Source organism: Branchiostoma floridae, chromosome 18 (assembly GCF_000003815.2).
Source record: "Branchiostoma floridae strain S238N-H82 chromosome 18, Bfl_VNyyK, whole genome shotgun sequence".
NCBI lineage: Eukaryota > Metazoa > Chordata > Leptocardii > Amphioxiformes > Branchiostomatidae > Branchiostoma > Branchiostoma floridae.
This window is the reverse complement of record NC_049996.1, coordinates 8,653,356-8,673,667: the sequence shown is the minus strand read 5'-3', so window position 1 is coordinate 8,673,667 and position 20,312 is coordinate 8,653,356. Positions and strand designations below refer to the sequence as shown.

General features: G+C 40.0%; 2 protein-coding genes across 2 annotated transcripts in view; one reads left to right on the top strand and one right to left on the bottom strand.

Annotated features, from left to right (window-relative positions):
• Positions 1-1,788: 1,788 nt before the first annotated feature.
• Positions 1,789-17,200, bottom strand: LOC118405648 (cell division cycle protein 27 homolog). The gene is made up of 19 exons (XM_035805220.1): positions 17,022-17,200; positions 16,204-16,279; positions 14,942-15,089; positions 14,477-14,602; positions 14,004-14,101; positions 12,502-12,647; positions 11,697-11,857; positions 11,169-11,295; positions 10,725-10,840; positions 10,273-10,354; positions 9,603-9,810; positions 8,945-9,117; positions 8,340-8,492; positions 7,557-7,765; positions 6,845-6,962; positions 6,092-6,220; positions 5,856-5,930; positions 5,112-5,283; positions 1,789-4,432 (listed from the first exon to the last, which is right to left on the bottom strand). Exons 1-19 carry the CDS (start codon positions 17,043-17,045, stop codon positions 4,287-4,289), a joined length of 2,487 nt encoding a protein of 828 aa, XP_035661113.1. The 5' UTR covers positions 17,046-17,200; the 3' UTR covers positions 1,789-4,286.
• Positions 17,201-17,565: 365 nt separating this feature from the next.
• The window catches only part of LOC118405554 (carbamoyl-phosphate synthase [ammonia], mitochondrial-like), a 34,011-nt gene continuing 31,264 nt past the window's right edge, over positions 17,566-20,312 (top strand). Inside the window, exon 1 of the mRNA XM_035805056.1 lies at positions 17,566-17,688. The gene's annotated coding sequence lies outside the window, so the exon portion shown is untranslated. The remainder of the gene's footprint in view (positions 17,689-20,312) is intronic.

The window sequence follows — 20,312 nt, the reverse complement described above, 5'->3', positions numbered from 1 at the left end:
GGAAAATGTCACAATTTCCCATCAACCTCTGCTTGGAGAGTACTCCAGAGTTCCGAGTCGCCCCATGTTGAACATCTCGAATCAGCTCTACCCCCCAAAAAATGAAAGTTGACCACAAAAATTTACAGGAAAACAAATATTCCAGATACTTTGGTGCCTTATCAAATGCAAGCTATTTGATTTACAGGGTATAGCTCCGATATGCACATTGGACACGTCCGAATCCGACAGTTTTTTAAAGTGTTTAGATTTTGGAACTATGCGTTTTTCTCGGGCTTTTCTGTGATTTTCAACCCCCTTGGTCCCGTGTCCTTCATGCCTACCGGTCAAAGACAACGGGGACGGAAGAAGTCCGACAAAACAAAGGACGTTATATAACGACCTTGACAATAACAAATAAGAAACAGTCGAAGACGAAGCTCTGCTTAATATGTATGCAGCAGTTTCGTTGTATATATACAAACATTCCAGCGACTGGGCTAAGCCCTGCTGCCTTTACACAATAGCGAGCCTTATGCCCCTAGGCCTGTCATATGACAGTCACACGGGGTAGTCTGAATAAGTCTGCAGCAGGCTCTCTCGGGGTCGTTTCATTAAAGCCCTCACCAGACTTTCCTGCGGGCTGGAAATCATCTAATAGCCTCCTTATATATCAGGCTTTTCGAGTCGAGCTTCTTTTCTGATGACATACCAGTTCTTTTGCACTCAGACCTGTAGCCTATTCTTCAAGCAGTGGTTCGGCTATGGCTGTGTTTTTTTTGGCGTGTTTTAGACGTTTTAATCGGGCTTTCTATATTGTGCTAGCTATTTTCCTTATATCTTCGAGCCAAACGTTTGACTAAAAAAAGTTGCACAAGATAAAAAGCTAAAAAAAACGCCTAAAACATGTCAAAAAGGTGCCAGAGCCGAACCTCTGCTTGGAGATAGATCTAGCTTACTAGTATACGTACTTCGCATACTTCTAACAGACCAGACCCAACATTCAGTAGACTTCTGGCTTGCGCTGAAACTTCCTCCCTGGCTTTAGAGAACTAGCAGATGTTGAAAATAGCGAATCAGGGCCCCCTCCAAAAAAAAAGCTAGAAGTATGCGAAGTAGAATACTAGTAACTCGGATTGTTGTTGCTAGCCTACCGAATGCAGTGGAAATCCAGCGCAATAGAACTGAGATGCCATAAAACGACACTCGTAGAGCTTGCTAAGGAGTCTAAAACTCTGTTAAGGAATATAGTAGAGATTGGCTACAACGGTAGAATGATTGTTAGGGAGTTAAGCCAACATGGGAATTCAATTTTCATCGCAGAATTGGTCTCGCATAGTCGGCTCAACTCCCTGGTAAATCATGGAAGAAGAAATTGGCCCAAGCAGAGTGAATACCAGCGTGTGATAATGGAGCCAACTGAAATGAAGCTGTCACCAGGGTTTTGGAAGTTGTAAACGTAATCTGGGAAGTTTTTCTTGAATTGGTTTGTGCACTGTTCAATGCTACTTCCCCAAGACTTCCCATACTTACTGTAGGGTAATGTGGCTACAGGAAATACAAAATGTGAATCTTACTGCAAGTTCTTTCTCTCTCCTCAGCTCCCCAGTCCCATTCTATTTTTCAGAAGTAGCCATTATCCTTTAACGGGAAATTGTTGGTGGGCATAGATATTAAAAAAAATTATATCAAACTTCTATACAAAGGCCATGATACCAGCTCATACATCAAAACTGCTCTCTGGTTGAACTGACAACTTATGTACTTAACCATACTTATACATGCCTTACATGACACAGTACAATGTGGTTCTGTATTATTTCTTTTATTTCTGAGATAATAATTATAAAATAACATAGTAAAAGAAAAGCAGGATGGTTGGCAAGACATACTCCCAACAGCTTGGCACACAAAGAACCCTGGGAAAACAAAAGGTCTGAGGTTTTCTTCGATAATTGAGTTTCTCTTTCATTGATAGTTTAACAACTTGTTACTATTCGTTATACATTTTACTACACTAAACAGCGGTTACAAAAGAAAAATACATCATTACGACCTAAGACTGAATCAACATTACACACACACATATACAATACCCACATATTCTGACAAAAAATATCACTACAAATTTGGACAGATAAGTCATCGTCAGATTGCTTCATTTTCGCATAAAATACAAAAAGTTTCCAATCTTAATTCAGTTGTATGTAATGTTTGAATATTGTAAAATATTAGAGATATGACATATCAAATACTTTTATATTACGTCCCTGTTATACACGTTTAGCACATATGGTTCTCTGTACAACATGTTGATCTTATGTATGTACATTAATCATAGCCTTTACAAAATGAGCAAAATTCTTCACTCTAAAAATAAAACATAAACACAGCAGTGATCTCATTTACTGTTGACCTAAAGGAAAAATGAACAAAAAATTTGGGGACTTTCAAGTAAAGGAATTTCATCTTGTTCAGAAATATTGATCCTTTTGAAAGAGCATTTTTTCATCTAAACATGGAATTTCAATCCTGGCAGATAAACCGTGACATCATCAGATTCTGTGCACATCCAAGAAAAGGTGCACAGGATTCCATGATGTCACTGAATCTTGTAGCATATTTTGCACACAACCAACATGTTTGAATGGTTAAAATTATTCTTTTCCTGGCTTAGGATTGTGCCATTGTAGCTCTATTTTTTGTTTCTACTAAGATGTAAGGATCAAATCAGATAAAAATATTCCGAACTTGATCAATGTTTTGTTCCATATGGTACTTTTGACCGTCCAATTCGAAATGCCAACAACACAGATCAGATATTCCAACAAAATATTACTTTTGGCTGTCCAACACGAAATGCTACCAACACAGAACAACAAAGTGTTATCACAACATATTCAATGTAGGACCTTGTGGGCTAGTAATATATATCTTATGATAAAATGCAAGCTGCCAATCACTTTGGCCATTGTTCTCTTCCCCATAAGGCATGTGCTACCAACAGGGTCCGTGGTACAGGCACCAGTGTCAGTATACGTTATTGGACATGTATTCCTAATGACCATAGATGGCTCCGTCCTGAAGGCATCGCCAAAAATGGCAGTGAAGCAGAGATCAGGGGAAGTATCTCTCCATCAGGACTTCCCAACTCGTTTTAAACAATCATTAAACAATGGACTGGTTTTAGATATTCACCAAATACACACCTTTTATCCATATGATACAGAATTCTACACAAACCTTAGGTAATCACTACAATGTTGGCACCTGTGTCTTGTCATATATAGTCATGTATATTCATACCATGCATGTATTTACTATGAGGCCATGTTGATTTGATTATATGGATGACATCCACACATGTATCAATTTTCATCTGTTCCCCCCACACAAAAAAGATATCGACTATACTGTAAATCGTAAAAAGAAGCTGCAAATTTAGCAAATACATTTGCCATATTGCAAAAAAAATTGGAAAACAGATACCAATGCCAAGTCAATTCCAAAGTTAAATAAGATGTGAAAGAACAACAACAACAACAAAAGAATCTATTGCTCAGTATACCACACATGTGTTTAGTCATTTGATCAACCTTCCTGACCACTTAAATTTCAAAATGAAGGCAACTTTGGGGGGGCCAAACTTTTTTAGTCGCACGCTCGCATCGGTTTTCAAGTTCTAGAGGATGTCATCCATATAATAGAAACAGCATGGCCTAATTAATGATAATCAATACTCTTATTACAAAATGCATTCCTGAAGCATTTTAACATCCATCCAACAAACTTCCTTGTCTCATATTTGTATGAAATAATTTGGTACAACTTAAAAATACTATAGTTACAAATTAAGTTACGGTAACCCAGAACCATGCCAAACCCCAAATAAAGCCTACTCTTTTTCCTATGGAGAAAACACAATTTTCACTTAATTTTCAAATTTGTGATCAACTGGACTACACTACCTTTACGTAAAATTGAGAGAGAAAAAAGGAGCTTAGCAAATTATGATTTTGCCCTGTAAGCACTTGTATCACCCCATTTCTGATGATAGATTCCCTGGTATGGTTACCACTTTTGAAAAATCTTAGGAACAACAAAAAATGTCTTATACAGTTATTAGTTTTTACTTAAATCAAATAAAGTCAAAGTCTTTACACTGTCAAATGTTCAGAAAGAAAAGGCTTTCATGTTGACCATTACAAAATCGCTACATGCTACCATTCATGTTGACCGTTACAAAATCACTACATGTTACCATTCATGTTGACCATTACAAAATCGCTACACGTCACCCTCTGCTACTACAAGCTCTCGTCGCTCTCCATGGCGTGAAGCTGGACGTCTTCCGCGTCCGCCTCATTGCTCGTGTCCACCTCCCCTGGACTCCCGTCCCCCTGCAGGTCCAGATCTAACGGCTGCTCATCCATGATTGTTACTGAATCTTCCCCTGGAAGAGTGGACAAGTAAAAAATAAGAAGTAGCTTGTGAGCAGTACAAGGATTTAAACTTGTGTCCACCTCCCCCAGAGTCCCGTCCCCCTGCAGGTCCAGATCTAACGGCTGCTCATCCATGATTGTTACTGAATCTTCCCCTGGAAGAGTGGACAGGTAAAAGTGGAGGAGTCCAAATTGGGAGTAGCTTAAGAGAAGAGCAAGGATTTATAGCGTGGCAGTGAATTTGTCCCTGTGGCTCAACTGGTAGCAGGCTCCTGGTTCCAATTAGTTGGTAACTGGGAGACTCCAGTTAAATCCTGGGAAGGGCATCTCGGTTGGGGCTGTACCCGTCGTTTGGAAGAGACATAAAATGGGGGTCCCATATTTGAGAAGGTGCCTCCAGCATGTTAAATGAGAAGGTCTACCAGCCCCTCCCTGTATGAAATATAACAGCAAGGAAACTTGTTGCCCTATATGCCACTGGATGCTACAAGGGACCACATGTAATATGAACTGATAGTTGCATCTACATGTATTCCCATTTGAAGAGCAGCACACAGTGCAGTTTTTTAAAAATGATGTTGTGTCATGCAGTCATTATGAATGGCATGTCATGACTTATATATATGACAATAAAGGTACAACTACACCCCCCTCCCCACCCTTGAAAGTCACACACACACACAAACGTACCAGCATCATCTGCAGTGATATCATCTTCTGTATCCATCGTGTCATCATCTTCAGGCAGGTACCTCTTGTCTATCGCCTCCTTTATCTGGTTGTTGGCACCTTTTGGATCCAGGTCCATCGCCCAGGAGAAATTCATCAGGGCAAGGTGGGTCTGTCCTAGCTTCTTGTACACCTGGGTGTATCATAACAAAAGTTTTAGGCTCAAAACACTGGCAAGGTGGGTCTGTCCGAGCTTCTTGTACACCTGGGTGTATCATAAGAAAAGTCTTAGGCTCAAACACTATGCAATTCAGAGGCATATGCTATACATTTTAGATGCCACCTGGAGACTATTTTGAGTACTGCAGCCAAGAAACCCTTTGCTTGCTGCAAATGGAAAACAAATTCCAGTCCAATGTTAAAGCTTGGTTTTTATCTAAAAAAAATATCAGAAAATGGCTAGATACCAGTGAATGTTATTCAATATCATAGTTTCTGTCCAAGCTTTTTGTACACCTGTTTGTGTAATAAGCTTTAAGTCTCTAAATTTTAAGTCAAACTAAACAAAGCAGTCATTCAGAGGGACAAGCTGTGCAGTTGTGAGATGCCATCTACAGACTAGTTTTAGTACTGCAACAGAAAATGTGAATGAAAAACTTAAGTCCTGTCAAGTGTTTACCAAACTTGACCTTACCATGTTTCAAAAATCAGAATCTGGATAGATATTAGTGAATATCATTTAATATTGTACAAGTTTGTACTTACCTTGCCCATAAGGAAGTATACTAAGGATTCCTTAGGTACAATTTGTTTCAACTCTTCTAGTTCCTTTAATGCGTCCTGAAATAGACACAAAATGGTGAGTCAAACCTTCAATTTGCAAAACATTAATTGTTTGCACTCAAAAGTATATGATGACCATGAATATACGTGTGCATGTTAAGAATGATAATCAGTTGCTTGAGTAACTGCTATGTGGCATAAGCATCGTAAAGTCGTACCTTGTATCTTTCTGTGGCAAATAGGATGGAAGCCTTGTGGAATTTACAGAGCGGGTTCTTAGGGTCAGCTGTGATGGCCTTGTTCAGGGTCTGGAGCGCGCTGTCCGACTTCTGCAGGGCATGTTGGACCTGGTACAACAGGAAATACACTACTGTCAACCTGGCAATACTTGTGGTATTTCTAAGTTTACCATTTTCCCAGTCACTCTTCCACTGCAAACTTATTGCACTCATCAAAGTATACAATCAGCAAATTTCTTTACGGAAGTGATACACAAATTTTGCATGACTTGTAGAGTTGGTAAGCATATGAGGCACAGGGAAATACAGCAAAATATGAAATGTTTTGGTAGATTCATGTTCAGTCTCTGTACACTATGAACATGTGCTCTATCATGGATGGCGTTACTACAGTTGTTTCAACCATAAAATCAAAACACTGCAAACTCCTTCTTTTGGGTCCTACCAAGAAATCAAGTTCCCATGAACTAAAAACAATCAACTGTCCTTAGTTCAGCAATAAATAATCCAGTTGACGTTTATAGAATACTGTAGAGAACGGACCGCTCCAATGTGACAGAGTAGAATGGAGCTGAATTACTTTGCTACTGTACCGGTACCAACCCCTACTCTATGATATGTTACAGAATACTGTAGAGAACTGACCACAGTAGAATGGAGCTGAAGGTTTACTTGGCTACTGTACCAGTACCAACCCATACTCTATGATATAGAATACTGAAGAGAACTGACCACTCCAATGTGACAGAGTAGAACTGAGCTGAAGGGGTTGATGGCCAGGGCTTTCCTGAAGTGGATCTCAGCAAGACTGAACTTCTCCTGCTTGTAGTAGATCATCCCAACTCCATACCTACAGTATAAAACATTTACTTCATTATCACAACTCCATACCTAAACATATTCAAAAATACTCATTCCTTGTGCTTATATGTCATAGTGATTTTCTTCTGTGATCCTTGAACACATAGCTGGTTCTCATAAATTAGGTATATTGTGGCAAGCTTTCTTACATTTAGCAATATTTGGATTTAACACTTTCTTATCAACCGGAAAATCAATTCACTTATTACTTATCAAAATATGACTACTTGCATCTTGACACAAGCTTTAACACTTTCCTGTCTTGTATTTGTTGTAAGCAATGTAAATGAAGAGAAATGAGTGATCACACAGAAGAGCACACAACAACAAGGTTGATATGTGAGGCTATATGTTTCCCTGGTACTGTAATTCCTGATTTTTTCAATGTACTGTTATGTTCACGGTTTTCACTGTGACGACTGTAACGTGAACTTATCATTACCGATAACAAATAATTCACAGACTTTCTTTATGTGCCCTTGCCACGACAGTGAACATTTAGTTCCGAGAACAAGTTAAATTTTCTCAGACCGTGAAAGTTTGGTACCGAGAAGACAAAGTGAATTACAGTATCACAACTCACCAAGCGTTGTAGTGTCTGGGGTCCGTGCGGATAGCGTTCCTGAAACACGACATGGCCTTGTCGAGTTCCTCGTTCAGGACGTACTCATGGCCCAGCAGGGTGTAGGCGTAGGCGAAGTTGGGCTCCACCTGAATGGCTCGCTGGAAGAACTTGATGGCTGTGTCGTGCTCTCTTTGGAGGGAGAAACAGTTTCCTACGGCACACCATGACTGTAGGGGCAAACAAAATATCATCAACTCTCAAACAAGACCAGTTTCTCCCAGATCACTTCAGTGTCGCTAATGAAAGATAGTGGATGCTATCTGAAACATCTGACCATTTCCAAAATCATATCCAGTTGCTTGAGTAACTGCTTTTTGGCATATAATCGACTCTGTCTAAAGATTCTTGCACTTTTCAGTGAAGAATCACGAAAAACTAGATCTAGTCATGCACGCTTTGTAGGGAGAAACAGTTTCCAACAGCACACCATGACTGTGTGTGTGTGAGGGGGTCTGATTCAGACTGAACAGATTTGCTTACTGCAGGTTTGTGCTTACAACCAACATGGTAAAGACCCTGTATCTGTGCAAAGTCGCGGTCCATGTTGGAAAGCTCCTGCACTATCAAGGATAGCAGGAAGTCCTTATGTAGGTGGTTCACTTATTGCTTACCTGACTACAACATGCTACCCATTATCTGATTCAGACTCAACAGATTTGCTTACTACAAGTCTTGCGCTTACAACCAACACCATAGAAAGTCTGTACTTTAAGTCTGTGCTTATAACCAACATGTCTGTACCTGTGCAGAGTCCCGGTCCATGTCAGACAGCTCCTGCGCCAGAGAGGACAACAGCACGTCCTTCTGTAGGTGCCACAGCGCGGTGGAGTACAGCTCCATACCCTCCACCCTGTGGGGCTCAAGCTTACGCACCTCTTTGAAGGCCTTCTCTGCCTGTAGGACAAATTTTACACACAGATTATGTATGAAGCAAGGACTTCATTACGACATGCTTGCAAAGAGAGAGAGAGAGAGAAGAGAAGGAGAGGAAGAGAGAGAGAGAGAGGGGAGAGAAAGCAAAGAGGAAGGAATGGGAAAGAAGGAGAGAGAAAGAGACAGAGGGGAGGGACAGAGGGAAGGAAGGAGAAAAGGACTGTGGAAGGGGAAGAGGGAGAGGGAGGGAGGTAAAGAGAGAAAGAAGGAAGGGAAGGGGAAGAAAATAACAAAGACAGAAAGCGAAAGGCAGAGGCAGACCTAAAATGTGATGTGCCTGTAAGTTGCAAATAAGGACAGTCACAAAAAAAAAAAACTTTCTCCAGCAAACCTTTCTCAACATTAAGGCAAAGAATACAGGTCCTTTCACTTTGAAAATGACAACTAGTTCATGATATCTACATTGTACTTGCCTTGTGGTACTCAGCCAGTTCAAAGTACGCCCTGCCGATGTGAGACAGCACCCAGCCCGTGTTATACTGGTGCTGGGGCAGCTGCTGAAACAACGTCACGGCCTTCCGACAGTCGTAGTGGCTCAGCGCTAGGTAGGCGTGACCTAGGTCCCGCATTAATGTCATAAGGCCCTCTGCAAAACAAAATACACATTAGGAATCAGGTCCTCTGGAGTGTTCAACTGTTCCCAGCATGAAAATACCCTAAGGATAACTGTACAACAGAAAGATCCTTTTAAAACAGACCTCAAGTAATAGGATTCACAGATTTCTTAACACATACAAATGGCCTCTATCAGCAAATATTGGTAACAGTAAAATTGTTATTGATACCAGCCCTACAGTTTCGGCTATGGCTAATCAGTCCTGTTTGATAAAAACAGCCACTGCTACATAGATCACATTTGTAAGCTGAATCCATCCTTTTCAACTGGTCCACTTTTCTTCAGCATTTGCTTCTTCTCTTAACACAACCACACAACTTAGACATATGCCTCTCCCTCCAAAGTGTAATAGTCTATCAATGTCCATATTCATAATTCATAATCCATTTAATGTGTGTAAAAGTGTTTAACTTATACATTTGGACATGACAAAACCGTAAGAATTTTCCCCTCACCAGCAGCAGCTTTCTGTACATTGAGAGCCCATGTGACCTGTAGCTGGCTGGGTTTGGACTCCGTGGTACTGGTGCTTTCTGGTTTAATAATCTCCGACCCCTCTGTGATGGTGGGCTGGGACGACGACCCCTTCCCTGTACGACTCTTCGTCTTCTTTGCAGGGGCTTTGGGAGCAGCAAATCTTGTTTTTGGCTTCTTATTATTTTCCTGGATTAGAACGCAAGAGATACAGGGTTTCTTACACCAATCAGAAGTGCCACCTGGCAACAGGACAAGGTACTGCAGGTCACAGTTCAGTAGTTTTTCCAGCCGGGTTTCCAAAAGCCAGGTGGCGTCATCAGCATTTCAGATTGCGCCACTTCCAAACTTCAATTTCTTCAAATTAGCTACTTATCCATTATCTTTTCCTCCAGTTGCATGTCACTATTTCTATGTTTTATCTTATCAAGAAATAAATAAATACAAAAGCTTATGCCTCATGGTTGTGGAAGAGCAGGCATCTAATTGCAAAATTTCCAGTTGCGCACTTTGCTACCTGGATTTAAAATTAAGTTGCACCAAGCAAAATGTGGTTGCATTAAACTTTGCTAGTGTGTATTAAGAGCACTGCAATTTCATAGGTGACAACAGTAAGGAGAAATACTGTAAAACAAAATAACCTTGACTGACCTTGACGGAGTTGGAGGCAGTAAAGAGGCGAGTGCTCCGGCGGACACCTTGGGCCGTCGTCTGTACCAGAACCTGAGGACCACTGAAATGGAGCGGAACGGTCAGAGAAATTCTAGTAAAAATCTATCTGGGGGAAGCCTCAGATACAAATGGCTTGTCTGCTTAATGTAGAAGATTCATAACAAGGAGCTAGAGCTATCCACCACACGAAAATCATTACCATGGCTTGTTCAGAAGACTGGATACCAAGCCGCCTGGAAGTTCTGCTGCAGTACCACAAAAGCAGCTAGGGGGCCCAAGATCTAAAATTTCGAGGTCTCAAATATCAAGACAATCTTGGCCTTCTTGTGAAACCATGTTCACAAACACACACACACACACACACACACACACACACACTCCTACCGGAAACATAACCTCCATTTTTCCTAGAGGTAATAATAACTACCCACCTTGGACTAGGACTGGGAGTATTTAAGGTGTTGGACTCCTTCACATTGCCACTGTTGCCTGTCTGGCTGAAGACTGCAGGTTTGGTTTGGGACGGGTAATTTCTTCTCGTTACAACCTAATTAGTAAAACAGTAATTAAAGCTGTTAAGCAACTGATGGTAGCCATACATGCAAAGTAAAAACAGCTGTACAATTTATCACAATCTCTATAAAAAAAGTACCATGACTAGTAGAAACCATTATTACATGTCTGTGGCACATAGAAGAAAATATAACCATATTTGGAACACCTAGAACAGATATGACCATATTTGGCACAGGTAGAACAGACATGACCATATTTGGCACAGGTAGAACAGAAATGACCATATTTGGAACACCTAGAACAGATATGACCATATTTGGCACAAGTAGAACAAAAGTGACCATGTTTAGTGCATGTACCTTCTTGCTGGGAGCCCTGGCGTCCAGATGTGAACAATCTACAGTGGTGGGAGAGGGGGTCACAAAGGTACAGGAACCAGTACTGAACACTTCTGGGCTAGGGGTGTCTAAAGGCAGGACTCCAAAACTGAAACAACAAACAAGATAAAGAATGCGTTTCTGTACAGCATTTCCAAGCAAACATTATTTCTGGGCTTTATTTGATTGCTAGTATTAAGCTCTGACATCGGCAATCTTATGCATTTGATTATTCGATCATCAACACTGCTTTAGTACACGTTCTTGTCAAATCAAAGGACATTTTCAACAGTTTCATGTCATTTTGGAGATGGAAGGGGTAAAAGCATTTTTGTTCCAATAAGCAAATTTTCATTCAAGGACAAAAGGATGGGTCCTGGAGATAGCCCTGTACATCCTATACATCATATGATGTGAGGGTACAACCCTATACATCATATGGTATGAGAACTCCCATGTAACAATCCCTGTCATTGTACTACTTTCTCACGTGTGTATCTCTACCCTTACCTGGGTGTGAGGGGGCTGAGGGATGCCGGCCCCCCGAGCAGACTCCTCCCCGCCCTTCCCCGGACTCTCTGCACCAGGGGCTGGGGGGATCCTATCGACATGTCCACTCCCACAGACGTGGAGCTGGTAGGGGTGGGGGTCTGCAACTTCACCAATGGGGACTGGAGGGATGGAAAATTGACTAATTTTACACATTGATTGAAACACATGTACTAAACATAACACTTTGCTTCAAACATAGCTTTATGACTTTAACCTAATTTGACCTGTATCTGTATCTGTAATACAACTGTATATACTGTATAGTATAACTGTCCATCGGCGTAACACACCAGGTTTGCAGGCATGCAGTGTGGTTATATTCCACTGATCAATCTTTCACACCTAACCTTTGCACATCTAGTTTAAAGCTACCTATAGCTAATGAAGCTTCTTACCGTGTACTTTGTACAATAAGCTCTACTCTATGATAATTCTATAATCAAGGGAAAGACAAATTGTTGAACATATCAATTCTAAGTTAATATCCCTGGTACTGGAAGGCATGGCTATTTCCTATTCTTTTCTGGACTGGTCTTAGATAGTAGTTGTTATGTCCACCAGTTTATTAGTCATTTTGAACATTACTTTCAATACTAAGAAACAGGAGACTGTTGGACCAACCTTAGCGATGTCCTGTGTGGGTGGGGTGATGTCTGAGGTATTAGGCACTTAGTAATTGGTACGTCTACCAGTTTTCAGTCGATTTGTTAGTCAATTTGCACATTGCTTTCAATACTAAGAAACAGGAAACCTTTAGACTGACCTTAGCAATGTCCTGTGTGGGTGGGGTGATGTCCGAGGTGCCCCCCTGGTGGGGGGTGAGGGCGGGGGGAGGGAAGGAAGACTGGCAAGAGCTGAAGTTCTGCAGGTTGGTCAGCTGAAACACTTCATCTGGGTCAGGCTTCTCTCCTGAGGAATGGTCATCATGGTTACAAGGTTGTGTGAACAAATCTCCATGGCAACTGTTGTCATGGTAACTGTTGTACCCTGAATGTTCTCATGAGGCAGAAGTTGTGCAAGCGTGCAGAGTTTGCTAAAGATGCTACAGCCCCCCACAGGGCCCCCCCACACACTAGCGAATTACCATTAACTAACTCCATTGTCAGCATTGTTGGGATAAAAATTACGGACTTAACAAGATGAATTCTTGAAAAGAAATAGCATAACTTAGCCCAGGTGATCTACCTGAAAATGATGGTTATGATTACATTGTATAAACAGATAAGTTCAATGGTATATACAGTCAAACCTGCCCAAGACGACCACCCGGGGGACCGGGAAAAAACGGTCGATTTGGACAGGTGGTCGCTGAGAAGAGTATCGACTCAAAACATGCCCGATGCAAAGTATAATAGGCTTCCGTTGTGTTAAATGGCAAATAGCAAGCACACTGCACGTACGAAAACTTCGGATGCGAGGTCTTTAATGTCAAATACAGCACGCACACTGTAAACTGTAAATTTAACCCCAAGCTTTTATTTATAGAGCTTTTATTCGACACAGTGTTTTAAAGCTCAATATTTGTACACTAACGTTTTAGACAGTAACGGAACTTTGATGCTGTCAGTTACCATACAAGCCTTTATGCGTCGCTGTGTTCTTAATCGCCGTATCTGAAATAACTACGGTGCACCTTTCGAATTCGATGCCCGGTACGTCCCGATAGCGTACTTACCCACGGGTGAATGTACAGTACAGTTGGACAAAAGCACTCACACAGATCTTTCTAAAAAGGTATGAGCTTTACAGATATTTCTTAAAAGTATGAGGCTATATACGTTTCAGCATTCGTTCACTTTATAATGATATGGATTTTTAAAAAAAATCTGTAACAACTAAATTCGGATTTTCTTACAACGAAATTACAGTAGACTGCCACATTGACCGACCCATTGACCGCCGGCATCTTTATTCTAAACATAATATCGTAATGGCAGTCAAAATCCGACGCAAACTGGCCGATTTCGGCACAAAATCGCGCTAGTTATCATCAAAAATCTATGAAAACCTCAATTTTGAAAATGATGCGGTCGTTATGGGTCCCAATTTGGGCCAGTCGCGGTCGTGTTGGCCAGGTGGTCGTTGAGAAAAGGTTGCTTAATGCTAACGTCAATGGGGAAAAAAATCGGGACCGAGAAAAAGCGGTCGAAATGGCCAGGTGGTCGCTGAGAAGAGGTGGTCGCTCGGGCAGGTTTGACTGTATAACAACTACTACAGCAACAGTCCCAAGTCTATAGGTGATATCATTACCATATGTGTACTTACCAATGTCACAGAGAGCCTGGTAGCTGGACCATAGAAAAGGGTTGTGTTTCAGGCTCTGTTTGTAACAGTCAGTAGCTCTCTTATTCCTCTCGCTCTTCCTGTAATGATTATAAGCAATATGTTGTATCTTAGTTAAACACTGCAAATAAGATCCACATACTTCTTCTGAAATGTGTTAACAGTTTACAATCATAGCTTGAAACTTCATCTGTGTTGGAAGTAGTCATTCATTTTACACTTACAAACATGAAGATAGCGGAGGCTGAAAGGGGACTGGCAGCCAAAGGGACCACCCATGTGAACCATGGTGAAGGAAAATGGACAACGATAGTTAGCTACTGCACCATTGTCAAATTGTGGACCCTTGGATTTTGATGAATTCTTATTTTCTTAATTGTAAAATCAGAATGCAGTTAAGCTACAGACATTGTCCCTCATCAACAAAGATGCTAAAAGAATAATGGAAGTCTTACGCAAATATCTTCCCAAGAAGCTGCATGGAGAAGCATCCCGCATCTCCAAATTCCGTCACCAATTCTTCATAAGAACGCTGCTTGCCGATCGCCCCTCCCATGAAAGTAGACTCTCCCTCTGCATATCTGGAAAAAAAATGGTACATTGATGATGATACGGAATACCAGGAAAAGGGGCATTTTACGATTTTTAAGAATTGCAAATCTACCACTAAAAATTAAAGATCAGCAGAAAACAAACAAAACTAAATTTTCAATGTAAAGAAAAATTGTACTTTGATACATGTATAATGATATTAAAAAAAATACTACAAAAAGGGGAAAAGGGCATATCAAACATCTCTCTAGATAAAGGAATTACAAATTATAAATGTCTACCTTGTCCCCCCCAACGACCTGGAGGTCAAGGGACTAGGTAGGTAGGTAAAGCTTAAAGCAAGAACATTGTTATTCTGAATGGCTTACTTTTCCAGATCTATGCAACACTTTGCATACAGAAACTTGCACTGTGGAGTGGGGCATCCCCGGGACTGGAGTAGCATGTATGTTCGGTACGGCTTCCCTGATCGGTAGTAGCAGGTCGCCAACAGGAACAGCGCTTCATCTGAACCAACTGTAGGCAGCGTAAGAAAAAGAGTCAACGATCTACAAAGGACAAGCATATGTTCCTTAAACTTTTTTTGTCCTTCCCATTCATAACATTACAGCATAAAGCTATGTGATTACCTTAAACATGTTGTATTCAGTACCAACAATGACTAAGTCAAAACTGGCATGTAACCAGATACATGTACCGTTATCGGTTATACAGTTAAGTACCAGTGTTCGAAATACCCATCTGCAATCTGCAAAAGGATTTTCAAGATTGCAGAAGAAAAATTAAACAATCTGCAATTTTGCAGAATGAAAAAAATCAGGATTGGGATTCAATGATTCTTAATATGTTAGCAAACTAGTTCACACCCCTACAAGACAACATTAGCTCCTATATGTTGTATTGACTTTGTCTTGCTTTTGTTTCCTATTGGACTATCTAAAAGTTGTCTTCACCTCCTTTGCATATCAATTCACAGTTAGGATATAAAACCTGTTCTTCAATAGATCAGCTCAGTGTCACTGAAATTAAAATAGAGTGAGAGAGTAAAGAATTACAGCAATGCTATGCATTCCAAAACTAGATATGATTTAAATGCAAGGCGTTATAGTTTGAATAGTTTGTTTGAATAGTTTATTTGTAGATACATGGCAGTCAATGTACATGTCTGAATTGCGTATCAATTACAATCATTCTTAATAAAAAGACCTTAATACAACTTAAGATCTCATACCTGTGATACTTAAACTACTGTTATTAGGTTGAGACGGATGTTTAGAGGCTTGTGTGCTTTTGCAGAAAATCTTTTCAAATTGCAGAAGAAAATGTTGACAATCTGCCATATTGCAGAAAAATGTATTTCGACCACTGAGTACCTATGGGCTATGGATAACATCATATTTCACTGTCGCCCTTTAGTTTACAAAACTCTTTTACCTCTGTACATCTGTTTGAACAGTTAGCTCAAATTGACCTAAAGACCGCTTTTCATTGAAGTCATGAGGGAAGAGTTAAGGGTCAAAGTAACAGAGATACATTAAATATTTTGCATTTCATTTTTAGTTTCATGCAATGCTGATACTGATATAGTGATAGTGAATTTTCTTCATAAGAGGAACAAAGGAATCCTCACCCTCTGCATACAAGCGCTCTGCAAGGAAGATGGCATCTGCAAACGCATAGTGGTTCAAGGAATGCCAGATGGCCGCCTGAAGTACAAACAATACAATGGGACTTGATTGAGGCAAGTTAACGGTGACACAAAGGAGCTCTAAAATGTTCTTGTAGATGATACAGCAAAGAGGTATCAGTTTCTTTAGATAAGATCTTTACAGAGTGAAAACGACAGACCAGATTAGTACATTAATAAAATAACAGTGTTATGTACAGGTTCAACAACTAACTGAATCAACCAAAGTTGATGTTGATTCGAACCATTCGATGATATCTAAGATAAGAACCTTTGTACTCTAATATCACTGCTAGCTCCAAAATCAGATCAACTCTAAATGTAACCACTCTAAAACATACTACATGTAGTATAATTTGATCCTGAATCAAGGAGTACTTGCATTCAATTACACGAGTAGAATAGTGTTTTGTGATCTTCAAAATCTGTAGCCAAGAAACATTATGTAAAACGTTCAATCAGCAACAGTTGGAGCCCCTCCATATTTTTCCGACAGCTGGAAAATTTGCATGTTTTGTTCTTACATATCGCCACACAACGGCATTTTGATGCTTTGGCTCCAATATTACATTGAAACTCATTATAGATACAACCCGATTAAGTACCAGTTGAAATCGTCGTGAAGAACAGACAACTTCAGATGTCCGACCGAAAATTTCTGCTCTGAGTCTGACAGCTAGAAAAATACAAACAAGCGCCGAAACTTGACAGTACCGGAACACGGTAAATTCTGAGGATACAGACATAGGTTACACCCTTACCTGAACCGGTTCTTGCATAATCATTCTCCAGTTGCCTAATTTTAAACAATCTACCTCTGAAAGTCAAGTACAAGAGAGAAAATTGACAATATTTGCAACCCAAAAAATTCAAATTCTTTTCCGACAGTCGCCCGCCATCTTTTTCTCTGCAAGTGTAACCTAACAGTTCAGTGCCTGCATATTTGGGTGATTCCAGGTATTTTGCAAATTTTGTATAAGATGATGATTCAAAAGGTTCATATATAAAACAGTATCTACTCTTTTAATGTATCTTGGTCAGATTATGGTTATATTGGTACCCATATATCATATTTTGTTGGGAAAATGAGGAGGCATATTTTTCGTCAGCAGTGGTGACCTACAAAATTTCTTGAGAGGAATGCTGGGTAAACGATTTCAAAAACTATACCTTTAAGTAAATTACTGTTGATTGCAAATCAAAACTGTATAATAAGAAAACTTACCTACAAAAATATAAGATTTCATGTATAGTTTGTAACTTAAATCTCTGAAAGGTCGGAAAGTAAAAGTAGCTGTGGACAGGGTCACGGAGGTCATATGCAAATGTTCCAACACAGCAAGATGGCGGCAAACTTTTGAAATTTGCAAATTGTTTGCTCCAGGCCACATTCCTTCACTTTCGGACTTTGTCTTCCACGCTTCATAGGTAGGAAAGAATCGTCTTATTGATCATTACACTTTCCTTTACTCTGCGTTATTTTTTCTTCAAAATTGAAGATTTTAAGCGCTGCAGAAGCGAAGAAACGGAAAGCGTTGTGTCGTGCTGTGTGCTCATCAATCAAAACAACATGCATGCAACGTGCTGACACAGCTAATTTTCAATTCCTCCTTTTGAATTAAGCTCAGATAAGTACCTAAATCTGATTTTCTCATCATGGTTAATCCTGTCACATCGTGCGCACACTAAGCAGCTGTGATTCCTGACATCTTTGCTGCCTTTGACACATTTATATTGATTTGAATTAAACTCAAGTTTGACACAATTAAAAACGTGGCAGCAACATGGTAAGTGCTTTACTCGCGGAGCTCGTACTCAAATGTATTCGTGCTGAAGTTTTATGACAGACCATGCCAAAGGTCGGAGCAGATGAAATTGTCCAACTGAGTAAACAACGGGCGGCGTGGGCCGGTTTCTCGCCATTTATAGCCGGGCCGTGTGCTCGGACTGAACTCTCACTCTCTAGTCTGGATACTCCAGCTGTGCGTTATATGTATATCGTGATCAGCTGGGAATTGAAGAGAACATTTTTGAGGTATTTATTGTAACATTCCGGGAGATATTTGGAGCTGATAGTGAAGGTAAGAGCTCGTTTTGTCAAGAGATTTTGTTGGGTACGTTACTGGTTCTGTATTTGCAGTGGTAGATTCTTCCTTGGGGGTGTGAAGGGGGCACGCCCACAAATTTAAATGTGACCCCCTCCCCACTGTTTCCATTTGCAACAATTACTTATCTTCTGCTAATACTTACTTGTAGCATTTTTGTATGAAGGCAAGATATACCTGTTGTCAGTATATCTTATTCCATTTCCTTGTGGCATTTGATATCTGGATGTTTGTAAAGCTGTCAATATTTTCATTAATTCCTGTCCAAGATCCAAGTTGAAGAAGAAGAAAAATTGTCAAAACGTTTGAAAAAGAATGTTCTACCCCAATGCCTTTGTGGTGTTCATCATTATCATCAACCCATTTTTAAGGCTGGTCTCCAAGTAATTATACTCTGATGGTACTGTGCTTAGAATAACAATTCAGTATACTTTCACTTTTTATCAGCTATTTTACAAGCCACATTGTTTTGAAGTTACCCAGCCATGTGGAAGTGATTATTCCAAGCCATTTCCTGTTAAGTTCTGAGCATTACAAACCCACTCTAGCATGTATTCCAACATGTTGGCACCCATCCAGGGGTCTGTATGGTACTACCTTTCCCTGCTATTGCATCATCATGTTTACCTGTGGCTGTACCCACACGTGTTGTTAGCTTTGCTGAAGTGGCACGTGAAAGGCAACCCTGGCTCCTATAATACAGGTTTGGATCAGTGATTTTAATAGATGTTTATCTATTCACATCTTGTAGGTATGTGTAATTGGTGTGTAAGAGCACAAGTTGCTATAGTCTTACATGTAATATCTTTTGTGCCTACAGAAAGTGTGTTGTAAGTTGTATGTCTGTGGCTAGGAGAGCTAAGAACAAATATTAACACAGCACTCATTACAGCCCAATCTCCAGTTGACTCAGCAACTACACTGCACGGATTATTACATAAAATGTTTAAGCTTAGCCACAAGTTATTGCCAAAGTCCCTGGCCCAAACCTGGACTATTGTTGTTGGTTGATGAATATAATAATCAGATTTTCTATTCTATACTGTAACAGGTGCAGAATAACTGAGGGTGTCGATCATGAGTAATTTGAGTAAATGTGGTACAAAGGACAAACATGTGGCGTCGTTTGTTAGCATGTCACACAGTTTGGATCACGTTTGTAAGAGATAAGGGTCTCTGAGACAATGCTAAAACCAATTTAAGTATAGAATTAATGTTTGCTTGAAAGGGTTTCGAAAACATCCATTGTTTAACAGAGTAAGCATTCTAGCTCACATTGCCTTTTGGTAGTGTTTCTTGGCAAGTTCGTGCCTTATGGCTAATTACATTGTAAATCAATGACCATTTAAATGTTGTATTATTGTAGGTAGGTCCAATCTACAACACTTTTGAATTTGTGTGAAAATTAAATGGCTTTGGTCCCTCCCATTTTATATGATTGACAAGTTGGTCAGACAATATGACAACATGGTTGACTGACCTATACATTAACCCTTTGTCCTCAAATGTCTTGATATATTGAACGCAAGCATACTCCATTGAATAGGAGGTCAGACAGAGAACAAGTTACCTTTTAAGAGTAGGACTTTGGACACACATGTAACAATGGACTGATATAATGATAAGTGCTGACTGTTTTATTAAAAACCATTAAAACATGGATAATTACATACTGTAAATCTTAAGATATCTGCAGAATCAAAAGTTTGTGGTAACCTTTTAATTGTGAACTCATCACACCATTATCGGGCACATATACTTCTAATTCAGTAATTGTGTTACTACATGTGCAAAATGCTTTGTTGAATACTGTCTCATGATTTTTACAATGGCGCAAAATTGAACTGCTGCAAATATAAATGAATTTACAGTGGTTCATTCATTGGTTATTTGTTCAGAAATATCATTGATTCATTATCTACCAAGGGTTCGATTTTCGCACACAGA

Bases quoted from the DNA above. Each gene is read 5' to 3' on its own strand.
- LOC118405648 (XM_035805220.1), bottom strand. From the start codon at position 17,045: ATGATTATGCAAGAACCGGTTCAG. The intron at 10,841-11,168 runs GTACATGCACTA...TTTACTAATTAG, and splicing joins CCAGGGCTCCCAGCAAGAAG to GTTGTAACGAGAAGAAATTA. The intron at 4,433-5,111 runs GTACGTTTGTGT...CCACTCTTCCAG, and splicing joins TATCACTGCAGATGATGCTG to GGGAAGATTCAGTAACAATC.